The sequence below is a fragment of the Puccinia triticina genome, chromosome 8A (assembly GCF_026914185.1).
Source record: "Puccinia triticina chromosome 8A, complete sequence".
In the NCBI taxonomy this organism is placed as follows: Eukaryota; Fungi; Basidiomycota; class Pucciniomycetes; order Pucciniales; family Pucciniaceae; genus Puccinia; species Puccinia triticina.
Window position 1 is genome coordinate 3,380,247 of NC_070565.1, and position 19,705 is coordinate 3,399,951.

Here is a 19,705-nt window from a genome sequence, read left to right on the forward strand (position 1 = left end):
GCAAAAGGGTTTCACAACCGCTTTTGAGTCTTACAGGGCACAAAAGCGCAGGTTTTTCTGCGCTCTGGACTTCATTCTTGGCAAAAAAGTGACTCACCTGCTAATAAGGCTGCGGCACACTGCACTGGTAGCGCTATTCTTAGTTTAATTTTGCTTAAAATGTAGCAAAAATCAACTTTTGCAGCCAAAAGCGCAGCGGCGCAGTGCGCTATCCACGATATTTCAGCAAAAATCCGCTAAAAGCGGTCAAAAGCGGGTCCAGTCGCTGTCCCGCTTTTGCTGCGCTATTTTGTAGCAAAAGCTAGAAAAAATTGCTGTGCTTTGCGTAGGCAAATTTACACTCAGCGGAAAGTTTGCTGCGCTGGCGCTGAAAACAGCGCTCAGCCGCTGACGCTATCGCTGTTTGACTCCAGGAACAACTGATGGCCGCTGCGCTGCGCTATTTTGGCGCTTTTCTCAGCAAAGCGCAGCTGTTGCGGTGTTGATGTGGGACAGACGGTGTGGTGACTTTTTTCGTGGCGCCCATGGCGCAGTGGATCCCTCAACTTTTCAGCCATCAAGACATCAGCTCATGGGCGTCAAGGTCAATTAGCGCGCGTCGCGCGCGGTGGAATCCGCAAGACGTTTCAGGATTAGGCCTTGGTTTTCTTTTGTGTTTGCTTGGTTGCTTTTCATTTTCTTTTCCTGTCTTATGTTCTTCCATTTCTAAAAAGCGCGCGTTGGAAAGGTTTTTGTTATGCGGAGGGTTGGTTTTTCTCCTGTTGCTGTTGTTTCTTGCTTCTTACTCTTCCGTGGTTGTTGCTGTTGTTGCGCGCTTGTGCGCGCGGGTGTATGATGACTTGTCCGCAGCATGTCACAGTTCCCGGAGTCTGAGTTCAGCTCGAACTCAGAAGATGGGGCGGCATGGGAATTCGTCTGAACCAAAATTTTCCTTGTCAGATCATCTCATCAACTCGAATCTAAAGTTTATTGATCCTTTGGTCACCAATATACTCGCGGAGCTTCTGAGTTTCCCCTCTCAGCCCCGCGCCGATCCTCTTCGAGATTCTTTTCCTCTAAGATCACGGTTCCCGGTCCAGTTCGCCGGCTCTTTTCCCAGATTCCCAACAAATAAACTACCGCCAACGGGAATCTACCTCCCGTTGTCTCAAAACAAAATCCCCTTCCATTTCCGCTATCGTCGATTCCCCAGACTCACACATCACCCGGATCACCGTGAAGGCAGCGCACCAGCGCAACATTCCCTTCTAGTAACTGCCGACGGCCCAGCACCGGTCGGAGTTCCACATTTGGTCCCCTGAGCCGGGATCGAACCAGCGACCTCAAGATTTACAGTCTCGTCTCTACGGGATTTCGAGACGCTTGGCGGTCAACATTTCTGCTCTTCCACTGAGCAACTATTCTTATCTTTTTTTTTTTGCTCTGGTTTTCTTTTCTGTTTCTTTTTTTTTAGTGTTCAGCGGCGGAGGCGCAAGGGAGCAAAAGTAAGTCCTCCCAATTGTGCACCTCCAGGGTTCTACTACGCATTGTCGAAGCATTACATTTGCCACGTGCTGTGAGCCACTTCGGACCCGATCGTCTTTTCTTTCAGATTCTCCTTCTCTTTCCCGCTGCGCAGCGAGATGGCCGACCCAATAGCCGGACAGCCTGTTAACCAAAGAGTGAAGATTAAGCCTCAAGATCGATCGCTGAAGTTTACCGGCACGAGGATTGAGGCTTTCCTTCGTGAATATGAATTAGCCGCCGACTTGGATGGCGCCTCTCAGGAGGACATGGTTCTCCAAGTGACCTCGTTTCTTGGCAGCGAAGATCTCAAGGACGCCGTGTGGGATATGGGCGGGTACACAAGCAAGTCGTGGCCTGCGCTGAAAGAGCAGATGATCAAACGTTGGGGACAGGTTGATGTAGTCCGATACACAGTCGCTGATTTGCAAGCCCTCAAGGATTCGTGGATCGCTAAGGGCGGGATCTCAACGCTGGAAGGCTATCGGCTCTTCAAGTCGACATTCGATGTCATTTTATCGTATCTGATCCGCTACAAGCACCTTTCATCTGAAGATCTGTCAGTGGACTATTTCTTTTTTGCGTTCTCACTCGGATTTCAGCAACGCATCAAGTCGTATCTCATCAAAGAGAAGAAGATGCTGAAGACTCTAGACGGACGATACCTCCTCCCGGCCCTTAAGGAACTTCGTGCGGCCGCTACTTCTGAGATGGAGGAGGAGGTAGCGTTTACCTCGGAGCAAATCAAGCCACAAGCGCCTCTCCCGTCGAAATCCGAATTTAAAGAGTCCAACGAGATCATGAAAAAGATGGAGGCCGACCGGCGCCCTAAGGATGCCCCTGTTCAGTCGCAGGCGCCGGCCACAGTGGACGATCTATCCCGCATGCTTCAGTCTTTCGAGCAGCGGCTGAAGAAGGAGCTGGCAGTTTCTTCTCCCGCCGCTGCTGCGCCATCAGGATCGCGTGGACCTCTCGTCTGCTACTATTGTCACCGCGAAGGTCACGGGACGGCGCGTTGTTTCGAGCTCAAGAAGGATAAGGAGGAGAAGCTGGTGGAGCAAAAAGGTACCAACTTCTTCCTCCCAAACGGTGCTTTAATTCCGTTCAATGCTTCACGCCCGATTCGCCATGTGGTGGCATCCTTTCAACCCCAGTCTAGTTCTGCGACTACAGAGTACCGAGCCACGTGTGGCTCCTTGGATCCCTGGTATCCCCCTGCCGTGTCATCTCAATCTTTTTCGGGTGCTTATCAATCCGACCCGGCACGCAAGAAGCACGAGGTGCCTAAACCTTACAAGGCCCCGACATTTCCAGCTTCTGCCGCTAGGAAGACCCCGAAGAAGGTGCTCCTCCCTAATTCTGGATCAGAAGCTGAGGATATGGACGAAGAGCCCGAGCTCTTCGAACGTTCCCCGGCGAGCCAGCCTCCGCAGCCAGTGCAGGCTGAACCTGCTCCTTCGCCGGCCGCCACTAAATCGGACGGGGGCCCCTCAAGAGTGAGATTCGAGAGAGGGATCGCCAAGGATCATCCCAAGGCTGTGGAAGGTATGCTCCAGAGGATTTCCGATCTTCCGTTGACGGTCACGGTTGCAGAGCTATGCGCCGTCGCGCCGGCTATTGCGGATGGGATGAAGCGTTGGGTTTCGAAGCGCCGCGTGGAAGTCAACTCGGAGGATCTGAAGGTCCACTCCGGAACGCTTCTGGAAGAGTCCCTGCCTCAAGAGGAAGAGAACCGGCTGTACTCCTGTCCGCTGGGGTATTTACCCTGCCTGCTCGGAGAAGAAGAGGGCAATGCGGCCCCCTTAGTAGATTCAGGATCCCAGCTGAATTTGATCTCGGATGCGAAGGCATCAAAGCTTAACCTAAGCCCCCGCGTCAACTTCAACTCTGCGGTGTACGGGATTGGCAATCAGGCGTGCGAGTTGGTCGGTGTCGCCGAAGACGTTCCCATTAGGATTGGGAAGTCAATAGTGGGCACTTGCCACTTTTGGATCACGCGCGTGGACGGGCCCATCATCTTGGGAAGGCCCTTTCTCATGGATTTTGATGTTACACTCGACTTCTCTGGTCAGACGGGCGAGAAGATCCTCCTACCGGACGCCAATGGTCGAAGAATCGAGTTGACTCTTTGCTCTGTGGATTCTGGGCGTTGGGAGCGCGATTTTCCGGGCGGCGGTCGCAAGGCGATACTGACGCGTAAAGGGAAAGCTCGCTACGATCCAGTGGAAGGCCGGCATTTTTTGTAGAGCAGGTTGGCTCAGGAAGCGGCAGACTTAATTTAGAGTCTCGCAGTCTCGCCGCGGAGTCAACTTTTAATCCAGAGTCTCATGGGCGCTATTCTTCTTTTCCTTCTGTTACTCGTCAAAACAATAAAGCCAAAAAACAATTCAAAATCCTGCAAAAGTCTAAAAACAGTTCTCCTATCTCCAAATCAGTTTCATCAAGTTTTTCCGGCCCCTCATCAAGATTCTCTGATTCCTCAAGCCTTCCTTTGGCTATTTCCTCAAGTCTCTATTCTCTGGGCAGTTCCTTGGGTGATGGTTCGCGGTTATCAGCATGCGAGGAGGATAATGGTGTTACATGGAGGCCGGGAGGAGTCAAAGTAAGTTCCTCCCGATTATGCACCTCCGGGCTTGATGCCATCTCGTTGTCAAAAACTCTACCGCGCGTCACTGTCGTGAGCCTCGAAAAACCCCCGTTCTGCCCTTCAGTTTCAGACGGCCCGTCATCCCATCAAACACGGCTCTCTTCTCAAGTTGCGCATCAAGACGCGCTGGCGGCTTCGTTTCAGGAATTTCATATAAATGGTGTCGAACCGCCCCAGGATTCTGGCGCAGGCTCTTCGCCTCACAATTCCGCTGCGGTTCACCTTCGTCTCCGCAATGAGATTAAACTACCTACTAAATCACGTCTCCGCAATGAGATTAAACTACCTACTAAATCACGTCTCCGCGAAGAGAATAAACTCGTCCTACCCATTGAGGTCCTCCGCAACGAGGTTAATCTAGTTCCGTCTTTCGAGACCCTCCGCAATGAGGCTAAACTTCCGAGCCTCCGCGACGAGGATAAACTAAAGACCCTCCGTAATGAGGTGAAACTATCTTCTTTGATTGCGAGTAACTGTGCGTTTGGGGAAGATTTTGGGCTTCCGCGGAGGTTGGGAGAGGTCGAAGTAAGTTCCTCCCAATTATGCACCTCCGGGCTTGATGCTCCTACGTCGTCGCAAGCATTACATGCCACTGCTGTGAGCCGCACCCCAAATTTCGGTTTTCTGGCATCTTTAGGTGGCGCAACGGTCATCGGAAGCCTTCTCCGGAACGAGGATAAACTATTTTCTTTGAGATTGGATTGCGAGGATGGAGTGGTGGAGTTTGGTATGCCGTGGGGGTCATTGGGACTAGATCAAGTAAGTTCCTCCCAATGTGCACCTCCGAGGCGTGATGCTTCTAGCCCCGTCAAAGCCCTACCACGCGCCACACTCGTGAGCCACAAAAGCCCTTCTGGTTTCTCGTTTTCAGAAAAGGCTCCCTTCGAAGACGGCGCGGAGCACCGCACCTGGCAACTGCTCGAGCACGGTCTCAGTCATTGCGCTCAGTTGGCGCTTGTGGATTCCTGGACGGAGGGGTCTCTCTTGTCATTTGCGGCAAAGTACAAGCCGGTATCCCGAAAGGTCAAGCCGGTGAACCAGCCAATGCCTCAGAGCCTCAACCCTCCACTGCAAAGACCGCTCTTGTCGCGCGATCCGTACCGCGGTCTTCCCAGATCTCTCGCACGTGCCTTTATTCCGCGCGGTCGGGTCACAGAAGAGAGTCTTCAGATCGTCAACTTCGGTCCGCCCGGATGGTTATGGCCGGCGGAGCTAGACTTGATTAAGAATGTGCTGGCGGAGCGCGGTTCGGCTATTGCGTTCAACGAATCCCAGCGAGGACTTTTGAAGGAATCTTACGGTCTTCCTTACATTATTCCGGTGGTCGAGCACAAGCCTTGGCAGAAAAAGAAGATTCCGATTCCCGCAGCAAAAATGGAGGAGTTTATCAAGATTGTTCGAGAGCGGGAGCGCAACGGGCTGTACGAGCAGTCAACTTCTAGCTACACTAGCCCGGTGTTCTGTGTGCTCAAAAGCAATGGGAAATTGCGCATCGTACACGATCTCCAACCCCTCAACAAAGTCACTATCCGAGACGCTGGTGTGCCTCCAGCTACAGAAGAGTTCGTGGAGTCCTTCTCAGGCCGCGCTTGTTATGGCCTTGGCGACATTATGGGCGGCTACGACGAGCGCGCTCTTCATCCAATCTCGCGTCCCCTCACTACATTTGATACGCCATTGGGGCGATTTCAGCTCACCAGGCTCCCCCAGGGAGCCACGAACTCTGTCGCGGTCTACCAAGCACAGATGGTTTGGATTCTTCAGGACGAGATTCCGGATCATGCCGGGATCTTCATCGACGACGGGGGTATCAAGGGCCCGGTTTCTGATTACGACAACGAAGCGCTGGCGTGGCACTCTGGGATCCGACGATTCATTTGGGAGTACGCGGAAATTCTTGAGCGCGTCCTGTTTCGGATCGAAGAGTCGGGCCTTACGGTTTCCGCATCCAAGCTAGCGGCGTGCGTCCCGGCCTTGGAAATCGTGGGCCATGTGGTTTGTAAGGAGGGTCGACGTATGGCTACGACCAAAATCAATAAGATTCTCTCCTGGCCGACCCCAGTTAACGCGACTGAAGTGCGGGGCTTTCTGGGTGTGGTGGTGTACGTTAGAATTTTCATCCCTTGCCTGTCCCAGATTTGTCTGCCGCTTCGCCGTCTGACGCGCAAGGACGCGGATTTTGTTTGGACGGAGGGCTGCGAGGAGGCGTTTGAGGAGCTCAAGGCTATCGTGGGAAAGGACATTGTTCTAGTTAAAATCAAATACGGACCCGACGCTGGAAAACTCAAGCTCGCCGTCGATTCTAGCTTTCATGCCGCGGGCGCAGTTCTCACTCAAGAAGACGCAAACGGCCTGGATCGCCCTGCCCTTTACGAGTCTCTGCTGTTTTCCGACGTAGAGTCACGGTATTCTCAGTCCAAATTGGAGTTATGCGGCGTTGCTAGGATCCTCAAGAAGCTCCAGACCATCTTATGGGGGCAGTATTTCGAGCTTCAAGTCGACGCGCAGTCCCTTATTCAAATGATTAACGCGCCAAGCCTCCCCAACGCGCCAATGACGCGCTGGGTGGCTTTCATCCAACTCTTTTCCTTCAACATCACACACCGCCCTGGAAAGTCCTTCACCATGCCGGACGGTCTCTCGCGGCGCCCTCAAGGCGATGACGACAGCGATCCCCCTTCCTCTGAGTTTGATGAGGATTCTCCAGTGATTCGTCCGCTTCAATTTTTCACCGTTTACTCGGAAACAGGCTATTCTGGGTATCAGGAGGGTTTTTGGCGCCGTATGGAGATTTTTCTTGCGACTTTGTCTCGGCCAGAAGGTTCCGATGCGGCCGAGTTTCGCGCTTTGAAGCGCAGATCTGCAGACTTCTTTTTGCAAGCGGGCCGGCTCATGAAGCGTGGCAGCCCGTTGCCGCGCATCGTCGTAACTATCCCATCAAAGCAAGATTCGATCCTATGTAAGCTTCACGAGAACTTGGGCCATCGTGGCACCGCGGAGACCTATCGACGTGTCTCTGAGCGCTTCTGGTGGCCGGCTCTCAAGCAATCTGTGGTGCGTTGGTGTCGGAGCTGCGAGGCTTGCCAGAAGAAAGACCTCAGGCGCCCTCAAGAGCTGCGGTACCCAACCGGAGAATCAACGGTTTTCGGGCGTGTTTCGATGGACGCAGTTCATCTCAAGGCTAGCGGCGCTAAATATTTAATCGTGGCTCGTGATGACTTCTCAGGGTGGGTCGAGGCTAAGATCCTGAATAATCTCACTTCGGAGGCAGTTGCAGCCTTTCTTCAAGAGAACTGGACAATGCGCTACGGACTAGCGCGCTCTTATTCGACAGACGGCGGATCCGAGTTTGGCGGCGCCTTGGCCGAGATGCTGCGTGAGCTCCCGGGCCAGCACCGCGTCTCTACACCCTACTATCCCGAAGGACAGGGCATGGTCGAGCGCGGCCACGGACCCCTCAAGTCTGCGTTGGTAAAGCTGGCCGGCGAGAGCGGGAAGAATTGTCGCAAGTACCTGCCCCTCGTGCTTTTTTCCGACCGAATCTCCACCAAGCGGACGACCGGCTACTCCCCCTATGTATTTTTGGCCAGCGCGCAGTGCTTCCCCTGGATCTTGAAATAGAATCTTATCTTGGCGTCGACTGGGACGCGGTGAAGGATACGTCTGACCTCCTTGTTGCGCGCTCCCGGCAACTAGAGCGCAGCGAGGAGACTCGTGGGATTGCTTACAAGAAGCTGATGGACGCGCGGGGCGACTCTTTGCGCTACTGGGAAGAGAAGAACGCGGCGCGGATTCGAGAATCTCTAAAGCCTGGCGATCGAGTTCTTGCCTTCAACAGGTCCTTGGAGACGCAGTGGGGGCAGTTGTTTGCCCACCGATGGAACGGCCCCTACCGCATTGTGAAACAGGTTCCTGGAGGTTCCTACGTCCTGTCGGAACTCGACGGCACGGAATTGAAACGGCGTTTTGCCGCGGATCAGGTAAAAAGGTTTTATTCTCGCGAGGACTTTCCTGACCAGAAGTAAGTTCCTCTCCTGGTATGCACTTCCCGGGTAGTTACTACCGTTATGCGTCGAAACCCTACTTCTTGCCACACTTGTGAGCGTTGCGTTGGCACCCGGTTTTCTCCTCTTTGTCTTTAGGATCCCTTTCCCCCTCTTTCTTTCCTTTTCTCTCCTTTTAGTGCGCCGATGGAAGACGAGCAGTCTAGGGACAGACTGCAAGTGTGGTGGAGATGTGGTGACTTTTTTCGTGGCGCCCATGGCGCAGTGGATCCCTCAACTTTTCAGCCATCAAGACATCAGCTCATGGGCGTCAAGGTCAATTAGCGCGCGTCGCGCGCGGTGGAATCCGCAAGACGTTTCAGGATTAGGCCTTGGTTTTCTTTTGTGTTTGCTTGGTTGCTTTTCATTTTCTTTTCCTGTCTTATGTTCTTCCATTTCTAAAAAGCGCGCGTTGGAAAGGTTTTTGTTATGCGGAGGGTTGGTTTTTCTCCTGTTGCTGTTGTTTCTTGCTTCTTACTCTTCCGTGGTTGTTGCTGTTGTTGCGCGCTTGTGCGCGCGGGTGTATGATGACTTGTCCGCAGCATGTCACAGTTCCCGGAGTCTGAGTTCAGCTCGAACTCAGAAGATGGGGCGGCATGGGAATTCGTCTGAACCAAAATTTTCCTTGTCAGATCATCTCATCAACTCGAATCTAAAGTTTATTGATCCTTTGGTCACCAATATACTCGCGGAGCTTCTGAGTTTCCCCTCTCAGCCCCGCGCCGATCCTCTTCGAGATTCTTTTCCTCTAAGATCACGGTTCCCGGTCCAGTTCGCCGGCTCTTTTCCCAGATTCCCAACAAATAAACTACCGCCAACGGGAATCTACCTCCCGTTGTCTCAAAACAAAATCCCCTTCCATTTCCGCTATCGTCGATTCCCCAGACTCACACATCACCCGGATCACCGTGAAGGCAGCGCACCAGCGCAACATTCCCTTCTAGTAACTGCCGACGGCCCAGCACCGGTCGGAGTTCCACAACGGTGGGAATGAATATTCATCTGGAAGGAATGAAGGGAGTGACAGATGAGTGAAAGGGAAGAAAAAGAGACAGAGGTGTGAAATTCCAACAAAGACTGCACAGTTTCAATGGCCAGAACATCTTGGCCATAAACTATTATCAGTCTCAATGGCCAACATTATTTCCCCCTTTTCATGGAGATTTTGCAGTATCAATGGCTGGAAATGTTGGAACATATATTATCTTGGAAATGTGGACTGTAAAGTCAAAATTTGAAGAATCTTCCAGCAAGCAAGACTATGGATTCTTACTCTTGATTGCCAGGAAGCATGAATTGACATTCATGCCTGAGCAAGTTCATATATCCAGGTAAACACTGGCAGTGCCTGTGGTAGTGTACCTACCAAAGTACCGCTGCTACCCTCCAGGCAGTTCCTGAAATGGGTCCAATCCAAAATTCTCTAACCTGATTCAATTCTTTGAGTAAACTAAGATTTGTAGCAATAAATGAGACTTGAGGATGAAAAAAGTAAAAACAAAACATATGATTGGCACCGGTGGTGTATCCCATTAAAATGTAAATAAACATATATTCAAGGATGATCTGATTTGATTATGTTTTTGATTTTTCCAGTAAGATTTTCAGATCCATAAGAGAAAAGACTATTAAAAAATCCCTTCACACATGGGTGGATCGTTTGGTCATATTGCATTTTGAGAGAATACCAAATATCTGGATGTTCCATTATCATCCAACCATCTATAAAATGCCAAAGAATTGAGATTGTGTCCTTTTGTGTACTTGTAGTATATTTCAAAATTATCATCCTCTTCTCTTCCAACATTTCACCAAAGTTAGGATCATATAAAGGGTTTTCTATATATTCCTTGAACTTTTTAAAAAAATCAATAGCCTTATGCATTTCCTTTGGATAGTCAATTTTCTCTGAAACTGGTCTGTTTTTCTTGTAAGGCAAAATTGAAATGAACATCTCAACATAAACCAAGAAAGAAGGGAATATATAGGGGATGTCAAACAAATCTGTATCTTTGAATTCATTGAAATCAACATTTGCATGCCTGTTCCAATATGTGAGCCATATTCCCTGATGTTTGTTTAATTTAACCATTTTAATTGGGACATGACGCGCCAATATTCCTTGTTGCTTCTGCTTCAAAATACCACAAATGGTTTTAAAAAAAAATTCTTGCAGCAAAAATTCTCCCTCTGTAGGTTTGGGGAGTTCTTTCAATATTGTCTCAAGATTCTTTCTATGTATTTCCTGGATTGTGGCAATATTTTGATTAATATTGATAATATTCTGATTCTTGGCTCTATTTTGTTCATTGAGAATGTTGTATAAGTTGAGCCTTTTTGATTTATCATTTGGGCTTTCTAGATGGGAATTTTTGGAATTTTCTAAGCTTTCAAGCCTCTGACTAACAAGTGATTTCTCTTTTTTTACCAATCTGGCATGGAAATTTACTGATCCCAATTGGCCTTCTCTTGGTGATCTTCCTTGAATAATACCCTCAATTTTAAGAATGGAAGGTTTATTTCCATCTTGATCAGAAGGATGGAAATATGATGAAGCTCCTGATGATTCAGGTTTCTTTCTTTTGGAACCAATGGTAAAGCATTCACCATTGATTGGTTTGTGTTTCACAGGAATTCTCTCTGGAGATTTTTGGGTGTCAAACCCATCATTTCCCAATGGCTGTTTCTCAACCTGTTTTAAATACTGGTTGATTGCCTGTATTCCTGGCTGGGGAACTGAATATTTCTTCTGATGAGCAATTGAAGTGCCTGCTTGGTCTTGTCCCAACCTCCAGATAAATGCTTCTGTGGTCCAACTGGCTTTTTGAGTTCCTTGTTGGAAACTAGATTCAGTTGGGAATAGGTCAGCAGTCTCCTTTAAATTGGGAGTACCCAATTGAGCTGAAAACCTTCCCAAGGGCTTGAAAAACTGTCCAACTGATTCTGTCAGTGCGTTTGATCCATCATTTTTCCTTCCACCCATCATACCTTCATTAGGCTTTGCAAAATCAATGTGGTGAGTGTTGTGACTGCAATGTTTTACTGCAAAACCAAGATTGCCTTGAGGAATACTGGTGGTGATTGAGTCACAAGAGAGAGTTAGTGTATTATCCTTAGGGGGGTTAATATTAACGTGGCTATTTGCCTTTCTGGAATCAACTTGACAATTGACTGGATGCACTGCCAAACCCAAATCAGTTGTGGGTTCCAACAGCTCTGTCCCAGCATATTGGAATTCAGCAGTTGCCCTGCAGATAATGATGGAAAACACTCCATGAAGCAAATGTCTGTTCCACTTCATGTTTAGTGAGATTAACATTCAAAAAAGAGTGGTTTTTCAAAGCAAAGGATAAAGAAGGTGGTTGCATTGAGAAGAACTACACAAACTATATGGCTAGTATATATATATATATGTTTGAAGTGTCACAGCCCCTTTGTAATATTGCGTGTCAACTGGCAGCAGTTTCTTGAGTTTTTTTTTACAGTGTGTGCAAGTCAGAGTAAGGGGATTAGAACATCTTCATTTGAAATCTGGGTGAATGTACTTTGATATAAACACATACAAGGAAACTTGCAACATCGACGCTGTTGGGACAGATTCCCTGGCCTTGACTGTTGCTTAATGACTACTATCTATACCAGACCTCGCACACTTGGACTAGACTCCCAGAATAACACGTTTACGTAACCGATGTCCATAAGAACGTCACGCTTTAACGTTCTGCCCGATTGGCAACAGATGCTGTATATTGACTATCACAATACATTTAATTTCAAACAACTCCGTAAAAGACTGAGTATGGCTATCGTTGAACGGTTATTTTAGAGGACAGGTTTCTTTCTTCGAGGAACTTTTTGATCAGGACGGCTTCAGCAGCTCGTTTATTAGCTTGAGCGGAAGTGAGTATGGGGGAAGTATATTCGAGGGTGTTCTGATCGAGTGAGGAGTCGGATTGAGAGCGTTGGTCATCGGTTTCGAAGGGTAGCATCTCGCCGTTCTCTCCCATTCCACGAGCCACACCACCAACCGATTGGGAGAACAGCCTGGCTTCGTTTTCCCAGTACCTACGAGCGACCTGGTAGCTGGGCTGACAGCGGACGAGTCCGGGCCAGACGACGTCAGCGGTGTATTCACTCATCCATTCAAGTGAGGTATCACCGGATTTCCGGTCGACGGATTGCCAGATGATTGCGGGTTCCTTGTAGAGCTTCTGGTCGTCGCTGAGTTCCGAAAGGGCGATCGTCACCTCGGAGCCTCCAAAGTGCTCCTTCAAGGGGTTCACGATCTGTTCCTCGTAGACGGTACGCAGTAGGCTGAGGTTTTCGACTCGTTGGATGGCTTCAGCCTTATCGTCCTCAGGACCCCAATCGTCGCTCGGTCTCCATAGACCTTTCTGATAAATCAGTTGGCCAAACGCCTCGTCCACCCATCGGTAGAGTGCCAGCTCGTCCGTCGCATTGATCCCTTGCCACAATTCCCGGTGGGGCGGCAGATCCAGGTTCCTCATCTGCCGAACGATTGCGAACCGGGTTGTAGGATCTCGTTCGCTCAGCTTGCATTGGGCATACATTTCTAAGGCTTGTTTTCTCAGGTTGGCAGGTGCATCAAATGAAAGTTTCGTCAGGTTTTGTGAATCATCGTCAAGTACTGGATCTATCGCGGCCCCCTTGGAAGGTTTATTTTTGAACGTCGACGGTTTTGGGCGGCGCTGTGAAAGGTAGCGTCGACATTGGCTTTCGGAGACAGTGTGTGATGGTGGCTTGAGGTTTCTAGAAAGATGGCTGGTAGGCGCGCGTGCTTGATAAATACCTCTCAGAGAAACCGAACAGATTTTCGACATTGCTTCGCTGGTGCGGAAGGATGACTGGAGAGGCCCCGGCGCAAAATCTGGTTATCAAAAGAGGAAAGCTTCAGAGGATATCACGCCGAGACATGTGGTTCCTGGAAGTCCGCCTGCTACGAGGAGAGGCTGAACGGATGCTTCCAAATTTGCTTCACAGACGATTTGTATAAAGGGTCCGCGGTATTCAATGGCGGCGGTGCGCGCGCGCGGAGGCAGTAATCGATCATGTAGCTTGCACACGAAAATGGATGGATGGCAGGAAAAAAGCATGAAGACGTGTTACAAACCGGCCTTTCCCTCCTTGTACAGCCACCACCCAACCGGATAGATATACAATGGCTTCATCGAACACAGAAAAGACAGGGTCGATAACAGCAAAACGGCACGAAGGCGCAGAGGACGAGCAGGTCGACGACGATGCAACGCTCTTGGCCCAATTAGACGATGACTTTGAGTTGAGCGGGCTTCGTGAACGACGACTGGAAGAGTTGCGAAAGGAGTGAGCGAGCGGAATCCAGTCTTCTAGTTTTCTTCTTGTCATCGGATATTGCTTCAAAAGCTTACATACTATTACCATCACTTATTCATGTTTTTAGATTCACCAAAAGCCAACAAATGTCGGAAAATAATCACGGAAGATACGTGGAAATCAAGGAGGAAAAGAAGCTGATTCAAATCACTGCGTAAGTCACTTATGATCGAGAAACTTGGATGACTTCTGACGTCCCTCAATCTAGTCTAATATATACGTGCGTGTATGGATACTAGGAAAGCCAAGACTGCAGTCGTACACTTCTTTCACCCAGATTTCGAACGATGTAAAACGATGGACAAGAAACTAGAGGTGAGGTCACAAAATGAGTGCAAAAGATTGCAAACGTTTCGAAACCGATCTGTTTTTTTAGGTGCTCGCATCGAAGTATTTCTCCGCCAGATTCCTAAGAGTAGATGTTGCCAACGTACCCTGGTTGGTAGATAAATTGCAGATCAAAATCTTACCTTGTGTAGTTGGATTTTTGGATGGAGTTTCAAAGGATCGGTGAGTACCACGCCCCAATCTGTTTTTTACTTTTGCTGAAACTTGACCTCTTAATGATGTGTCACAGGATTGTTGGATTCGAGGGTATAACGGGAGAATCGAGCAAAGAAATCAACCTACTAGCCCTCGAATTACGATTAAAACAAGCTAGTCAGTTTCATTTTCCTAGACCATATCTCCTACAGCCCTCAGAGCAGACATAGGTGAGGTTGCAGGTCAACAAGAAGACTGACGAACGTCATTGTTGGATTGTTTTAGATCTGGTCAAAGACGAGGTTAATAATGGTCCAGCTCAAGCTCCTCATCAACGAGCCAAATCCGGATCGGGTATCAGACAAGATTCAGATGGCAATTCGTCGGACTGGGACGACTAAGTACTCCAGACATCCTTAAAGATCTGTAATCTTACTTCCCTTTCTCTGTGACCAGCTCCCGAGCACACAAAAATTCGAGTCAATCGAGAAGCTCCAGTACATGGCTTGAACCAGAGGGAGGTTCATGTTGGACCAAAACACATCCCAATTTGAACAAGGTCTGTTTTGTTAGACCACAACACATGCAAATTTGAAAAAGGCCTGTTTGCTTAGGCAAAATCTCAGCAAAATTTGATCATGGGATATTGCTTCCAAAGGGGAGCTACCCATCAAACCTAAACACTTTCTGAGAATAAGCAAAAGTCAATAGTGAAAAGGTTTGGCTGCTGATCTTGCCACCAGCAGTTTGTGAATCACTTAGAGCATCTCCAACGGTCCGGGCAAGGATTGGCTTGCCTTTAGCAGCCTGCAGGTGGATGTCCCGGCATTGTTAACAATGCCAGAGGCACAATCAACAGTGCTGGAGACACTTTTAACAATGCCAAAGGCACTATTAACTGTGCTGGAGACATTGTGAACAATGCCAGAGGCACTATTAACTGTGCTGGAGACACTATTAACAATGCCAGAGGCACTATTAACTGTGCTGGAGACACTATTAACAATGTCACAGGCACTATTAACTGTGCCAGAGGCACTCAGTAGCACACCCCTTTCCTATGGTGAGCTAATGCCATTCATAGGGGGTTTCAGAATAAGGAAGCCCGGTAAGGAGTTTGAGCACTCACAAATATTGTTTTGAGGTTTCTTGGGTGATTTCTTGCTGGACTTCACACCAAATTCTAAGTAAGTATGTCACCCGCAATTCAAGAAATTAAGTGTTGCAGGAGGTAGGAATCCTTATCATCAAACCCCCTGATCACCATGTGCTCTTGAGAGGGTATTCTTCCCGCTGTGAAGGTTTGGTGCACTGTGGCTAAGGTTTTGGCAGTTTTCCTTGGCAGGAAATCTGCCAAATTGGACCCATTTCTGGGGTGTGCTAATGCCATGCATCTCACCATGTTACTTTCAGTCTCAGGAGAGGGTATTCTGCCCGCTGCAATATTTTGGTGGGTTTGGGGTGCCGCAGCAAAAATTTATAACTTTTTCTATATTTTTGCCAATTTTTAGAAAATTGGAGTTACAACTTGAAAGAATTCAGAAAACTTAAAGGTTTTATTTTGTAAAGTAAGTAACTATTTTTCTAATGATAACATTATACAATAATAAATCTAACACCTTAAAAGCAGATAATACGAGCTAGTTATTGTTGAGTTATGAGACAAGGAAGTTATAAAGAAAAATAGTTTCCAAAGAATTTTAATCTAAAAAGAAAGATAGATTAAAACAATTGATTAGCTATCATTCTTTGCAAGCAGTATATTTTATTAATTCTAGACTTTAATTTATGAGGTAATACAAGTAACTGCTGTTACTATTGGTAACAAACAGTTTTACTACTTGTGAGCTTTGTTAAATACTAATAATAAGATTCATTATTTATCAGTATTTAATCTTGCTGTTTTATGATTTTAACTCATAAAGATATACTACTCACCACTAGGTGAGCTTATACAATCAATGAGATTACAGCTTTGTTTTTTGGTGTTTGACAATTGGCTTGAGATTTGACTGTTGTTCGGATAAGAGTTTGTGAGTACTCTTCATCCTTCAGTCAATCTTTCTCAATTGTTAACTCACCTCGAGTTTGGCGATCAACAATGATTGTCATCACTTTGAATGACATCATCCTGCCAAGAGATCTTCACTCTCTTCACGTTGCTAAACGATTGTTCTAAATCAGAACAAGTCAAATCTGCAACAAATCATGATTAATCATCATGTTAGTTTCTTAATCCTGTGAGTATGTACAACTCGTACAACTCACCTGGATTGTTTCTCTTTTGAGAAAGAACACCTATAGGTGAATTCCAACACAACTCTCACTCAATGAGCGGACAGGCTCATTGAGTGGATACACATTGGTCATTGAGTGGACACATAAATTTTTGACCAGGACTGGGTCATTGAGTGGATACACATTGGTCATTGAGTGGATACACATCACTCAATAACCCCGTCTGGTCATTGAGTGGGGAACCACTCCATTCCAATTGATTACCACACTAGTGAATACTGGGTCATTGAGCAGGTAGTTATACACTTGATCATGGGGTTGGTCATCAATTGGAGCGGAGTGGTTCCCCACTTTATGACATTTTCCAGTCATTGTGTGATCTGTATCCACTTGATGAACGGACATGGGTCCAGGTCACCAAGTGGAGTATGTATTCAGCCAATGATTTGACAATAGGTTATGTGTATCCACTTGATGATGGTTGGTCACTAAGTGGAGTGGGAGTGGAGTTGTTCACTCAATGGCCAGGTCAGACTCAGTCATCAAGTTGTGTGTGTATCCCCTTAATGACCAGGTTGGTCATTAACTGGGGTGGGTTTCCTTGTGTGCATGTATTCCAATTGATGCTTGAACAGCAATTGGAAGGGGTGCACCTCTGGTGTTCAGATTTTATCAACTGGATTCTCTAAATCACTACAAACATTATGTACTTTACATGCATGCATAGCGGTTCAATGTCATCATTCATGGTATAGCAGTTTGACATATAGCAGTAATTGTAAGGGGAAACCCTTGATTTTTTTTTTTTTTTTTAATTTTGGCAAAACTGTGTTTTTAATAAACTTGTATTATCATTCATTTCACATGTCAGTCTATTGATTCTGATTGTTTGTTATTTTTTTGGAATAGTATTGAAGGTTTCCAAAATCATCATTTAATGCAAGGAATGTTGTAAAAATTTTGATGTTCCAAATAATTTTTATGTTGTTATAATCACTAGAGGCCAAAGCGGCTGCGCTGCTGTACATCCTATGTCAGGTGCCATGGTAAACTACACCTGCAAACCACCATGTGTAGGCTTATTATCAGATAATGTTAATTTTCTGTGGTGCTTTACCCCCCATATCACTTGCCTTTGTAAATGTACGTATCTCCATCCCTTGGTTTTCAGATCCAACTAGAGTTTAAGGCGGCTACGCCGCTGCACTTTCAAGCTCCCAGGGCCATTTATCCATATGTGTATTTGTTATTTGGCTACTTTCAAAACAATTACAAAACAGTTAAAAAAACAAGGGATTGTCTCAAAGGGCTAGTTTGTGTATAGCATGTCATCAGATTGCTTACCTGGAGAGAAGAGAAGATAAGAAATGGCAGCAGTTCTTTTTAGCCTTGGCTGTTACTGGATGTAGTTTTGGAAAGCTTGTACATGGCAATGTGGTCCCTTTGGTGAGAGATGCAACCTCCATAAAGCATCATCAAACACGGATCTCAAATAGGCTTGCCCCCCTTGGTCCAATTGCATGTGGGAGCTGCAGTGAAGTATTGAGTGCGGATAGATTTTGCAGAACTGGGAAGGGTGTCAGCAGGGGCCAACTGCGGTTGGTGGGTTGCAACTTGAAAGTTGTGGGTTGGGTGAGATTTGAGGAGAAAGCCACGCTGACCTTGGGACAAGATTGACCTATGATGGGTTCTGAGGCAGTTGGTGGCGGCTTAGATGGTAGATCAGATAGATGTCTTGTCTATCTTACGTGATCCCCAAATTCAGCAGGAGTATTGGCGCCTGTGTCTGCCTCAGAAATCACTTCCACCACTTTGACCGGCAGACATACCGCGCCCATTGGTGGTGGGTCATCTGCCTCAGCAGAAACAACAAAACATAGGGGGACAATAGCTCTTGATGCTAGGTGAGCAAGATATTTCAAGGCTCATCCCTGCTGCTGTGTGACTGCTCAGGGCCAAAATGGCACTATTGGTGGGGTTGCCACAAGAGACACCGCGCCTGCTGTTGGTTTGTCTTCAGCAGCTGCAACAGGTGTTGTGATGGCAATTATGCTGGTCATCTCAGATAGCAAGAAGTTCAGCGGCTTTGCGGCGCTTGCAGGAGAGACAAGTCTTAATCTAGCGCAAAAGCTTCCAAGCCAAGCAGTTGAAGGGCAACTATGTACCTGGCTTTTATACCTTCAAATGTTGCCCCTTTTAGTTAAGCTGTTTTCACCTGAAATCCCAGTCTTTATTAAACCCCGCGTGATTGAGTCTGCAAGAGCGTTAGTGTCAAGACTTCTGGTGACTCCAAAGTGAAGATTATTTTGGGGGTGGGTTTGATTTGGGGGTGGATGTGATGTGAAATTCAATGGCCAATTCAAGGGTGATACATAGTTTGGTTTTGGCCACAATCAAGGAAAAGTTCACGTATGAGGCTTTTTGGGTGGCTTGGGCAGCTGTCCTTCCCGGTTTCAATGAGCTAGACTTTGAGGGCGGGAGGAAAGTCCCATGGATACTGACCTGTGAAATTACTGGCAATAGCCTGGGCTCCGTTTTTTGCAGCAAATTTCAGGGCAGCATGTTGTCCATAGGGACGGGCAGACCCCACACAAACTTTGTGCAGCCAAGGGAGCATTGATGTCCTCAGTGGGGGCCAAACCCATGGCAGAAAAGCGGAAGCCATATCCATGGGCCGGATGGGTTTTTGGTTGGGATACCTAGCAGGTGGTCAATGGAGCGCTAAGAATTACCCGGGGAGAGATCTTGACAAGAACTCGGGATGGGTTGAGTTGGCAGAGAGGCATTGGTCGCAGGCACGGCTTGCATTGCAGAGATAGGCGTTGTTAGATGGGCGGCCAAAAATGCCCGGCGTATTAGCAGACATTGACAAAGAGGGAGTTGGCATGACTACACGCCCGGGGGAGTGGTTCGTCAGATTGGTGTCCTCCGCTGCGTCACCGTGACCCCACAGGAGTTGGGCGCCATGGCAGCGTAGTTTGGGCGGATCACTTCTGGGCGCCATGGCTGGACGGCGTGTGGGCGCAATTGGAACGCCTTGAGGTTGATGGCGCATACAGAAAGGCAGGAATACATATCGCACCCTTCTGAAGTCGGGAGGCGATATCCTGCCACAAAAGGGGAGTGGGTGATTGTTGGAAAGAATGATATCGGAGATCGAAGTCACCCGCTTGGAGGGATGACACGGGATGGAGCTCATGCCTCACAGGAATAACCTGCTATGTACGTATGTAAACTTGCTGTTATCTGAAACCATTTGAACGAGGGTTTCAGATGGCATCAATGTCTGGGTTTCAGACAGCATGGATTTCTGGGCTTCAGATTGCATTATGGTTGGGCCGCTACCAGACACAATTTGAACACATTCCCATTGGGGGGCAGAGAACTGCGCCGGCCACAAAGAGCAGAGGCAAGAGAT

At 47.8% G+C, this 19,705-nt stretch overlaps 2 protein-coding genes across 2 annotated transcripts; one reads left to right on the forward strand and one right to left on the reverse strand.

Moving 5' to 3' along the window:
- Positions 1-11,996: 11,996 nt before the first annotated feature.
- Positions 11,997-13,034, reverse strand: PtA15_8A306 (uncharacterized protein; the record flags this gene model as incomplete). The annotated part of the gene is made up of 1 exon (XM_053171722.1): positions 11,997-13,034. The coding sequence occupies one exon, from the start codon at positions 13,032-13,034 to the stop codon at positions 11,997-11,999; it is 1,038 nt and encodes a 345-aa protein (XP_053022957.1).
- Positions 13,035-13,372: 338 nt separating this feature from the next.
- On the forward strand, positions 13,373-14,450 carry PtA15_8A307 (uncharacterized protein; the record flags this gene model as incomplete). Its single annotated transcript, XM_053171723.1, has 6 exons — positions 13,373-13,536; positions 13,634-13,720; positions 13,806-13,881; positions 13,943-14,076; positions 14,144-14,226; positions 14,335-14,450. 6 exons carry the CDS (start codon positions 13,373-13,375, stop codon positions 14,448-14,450), a joined length of 660 nt encoding a protein of 219 aa, XP_053022958.1.
- Positions 14,451-19,705: the final 5,255 nt, after the last annotated feature.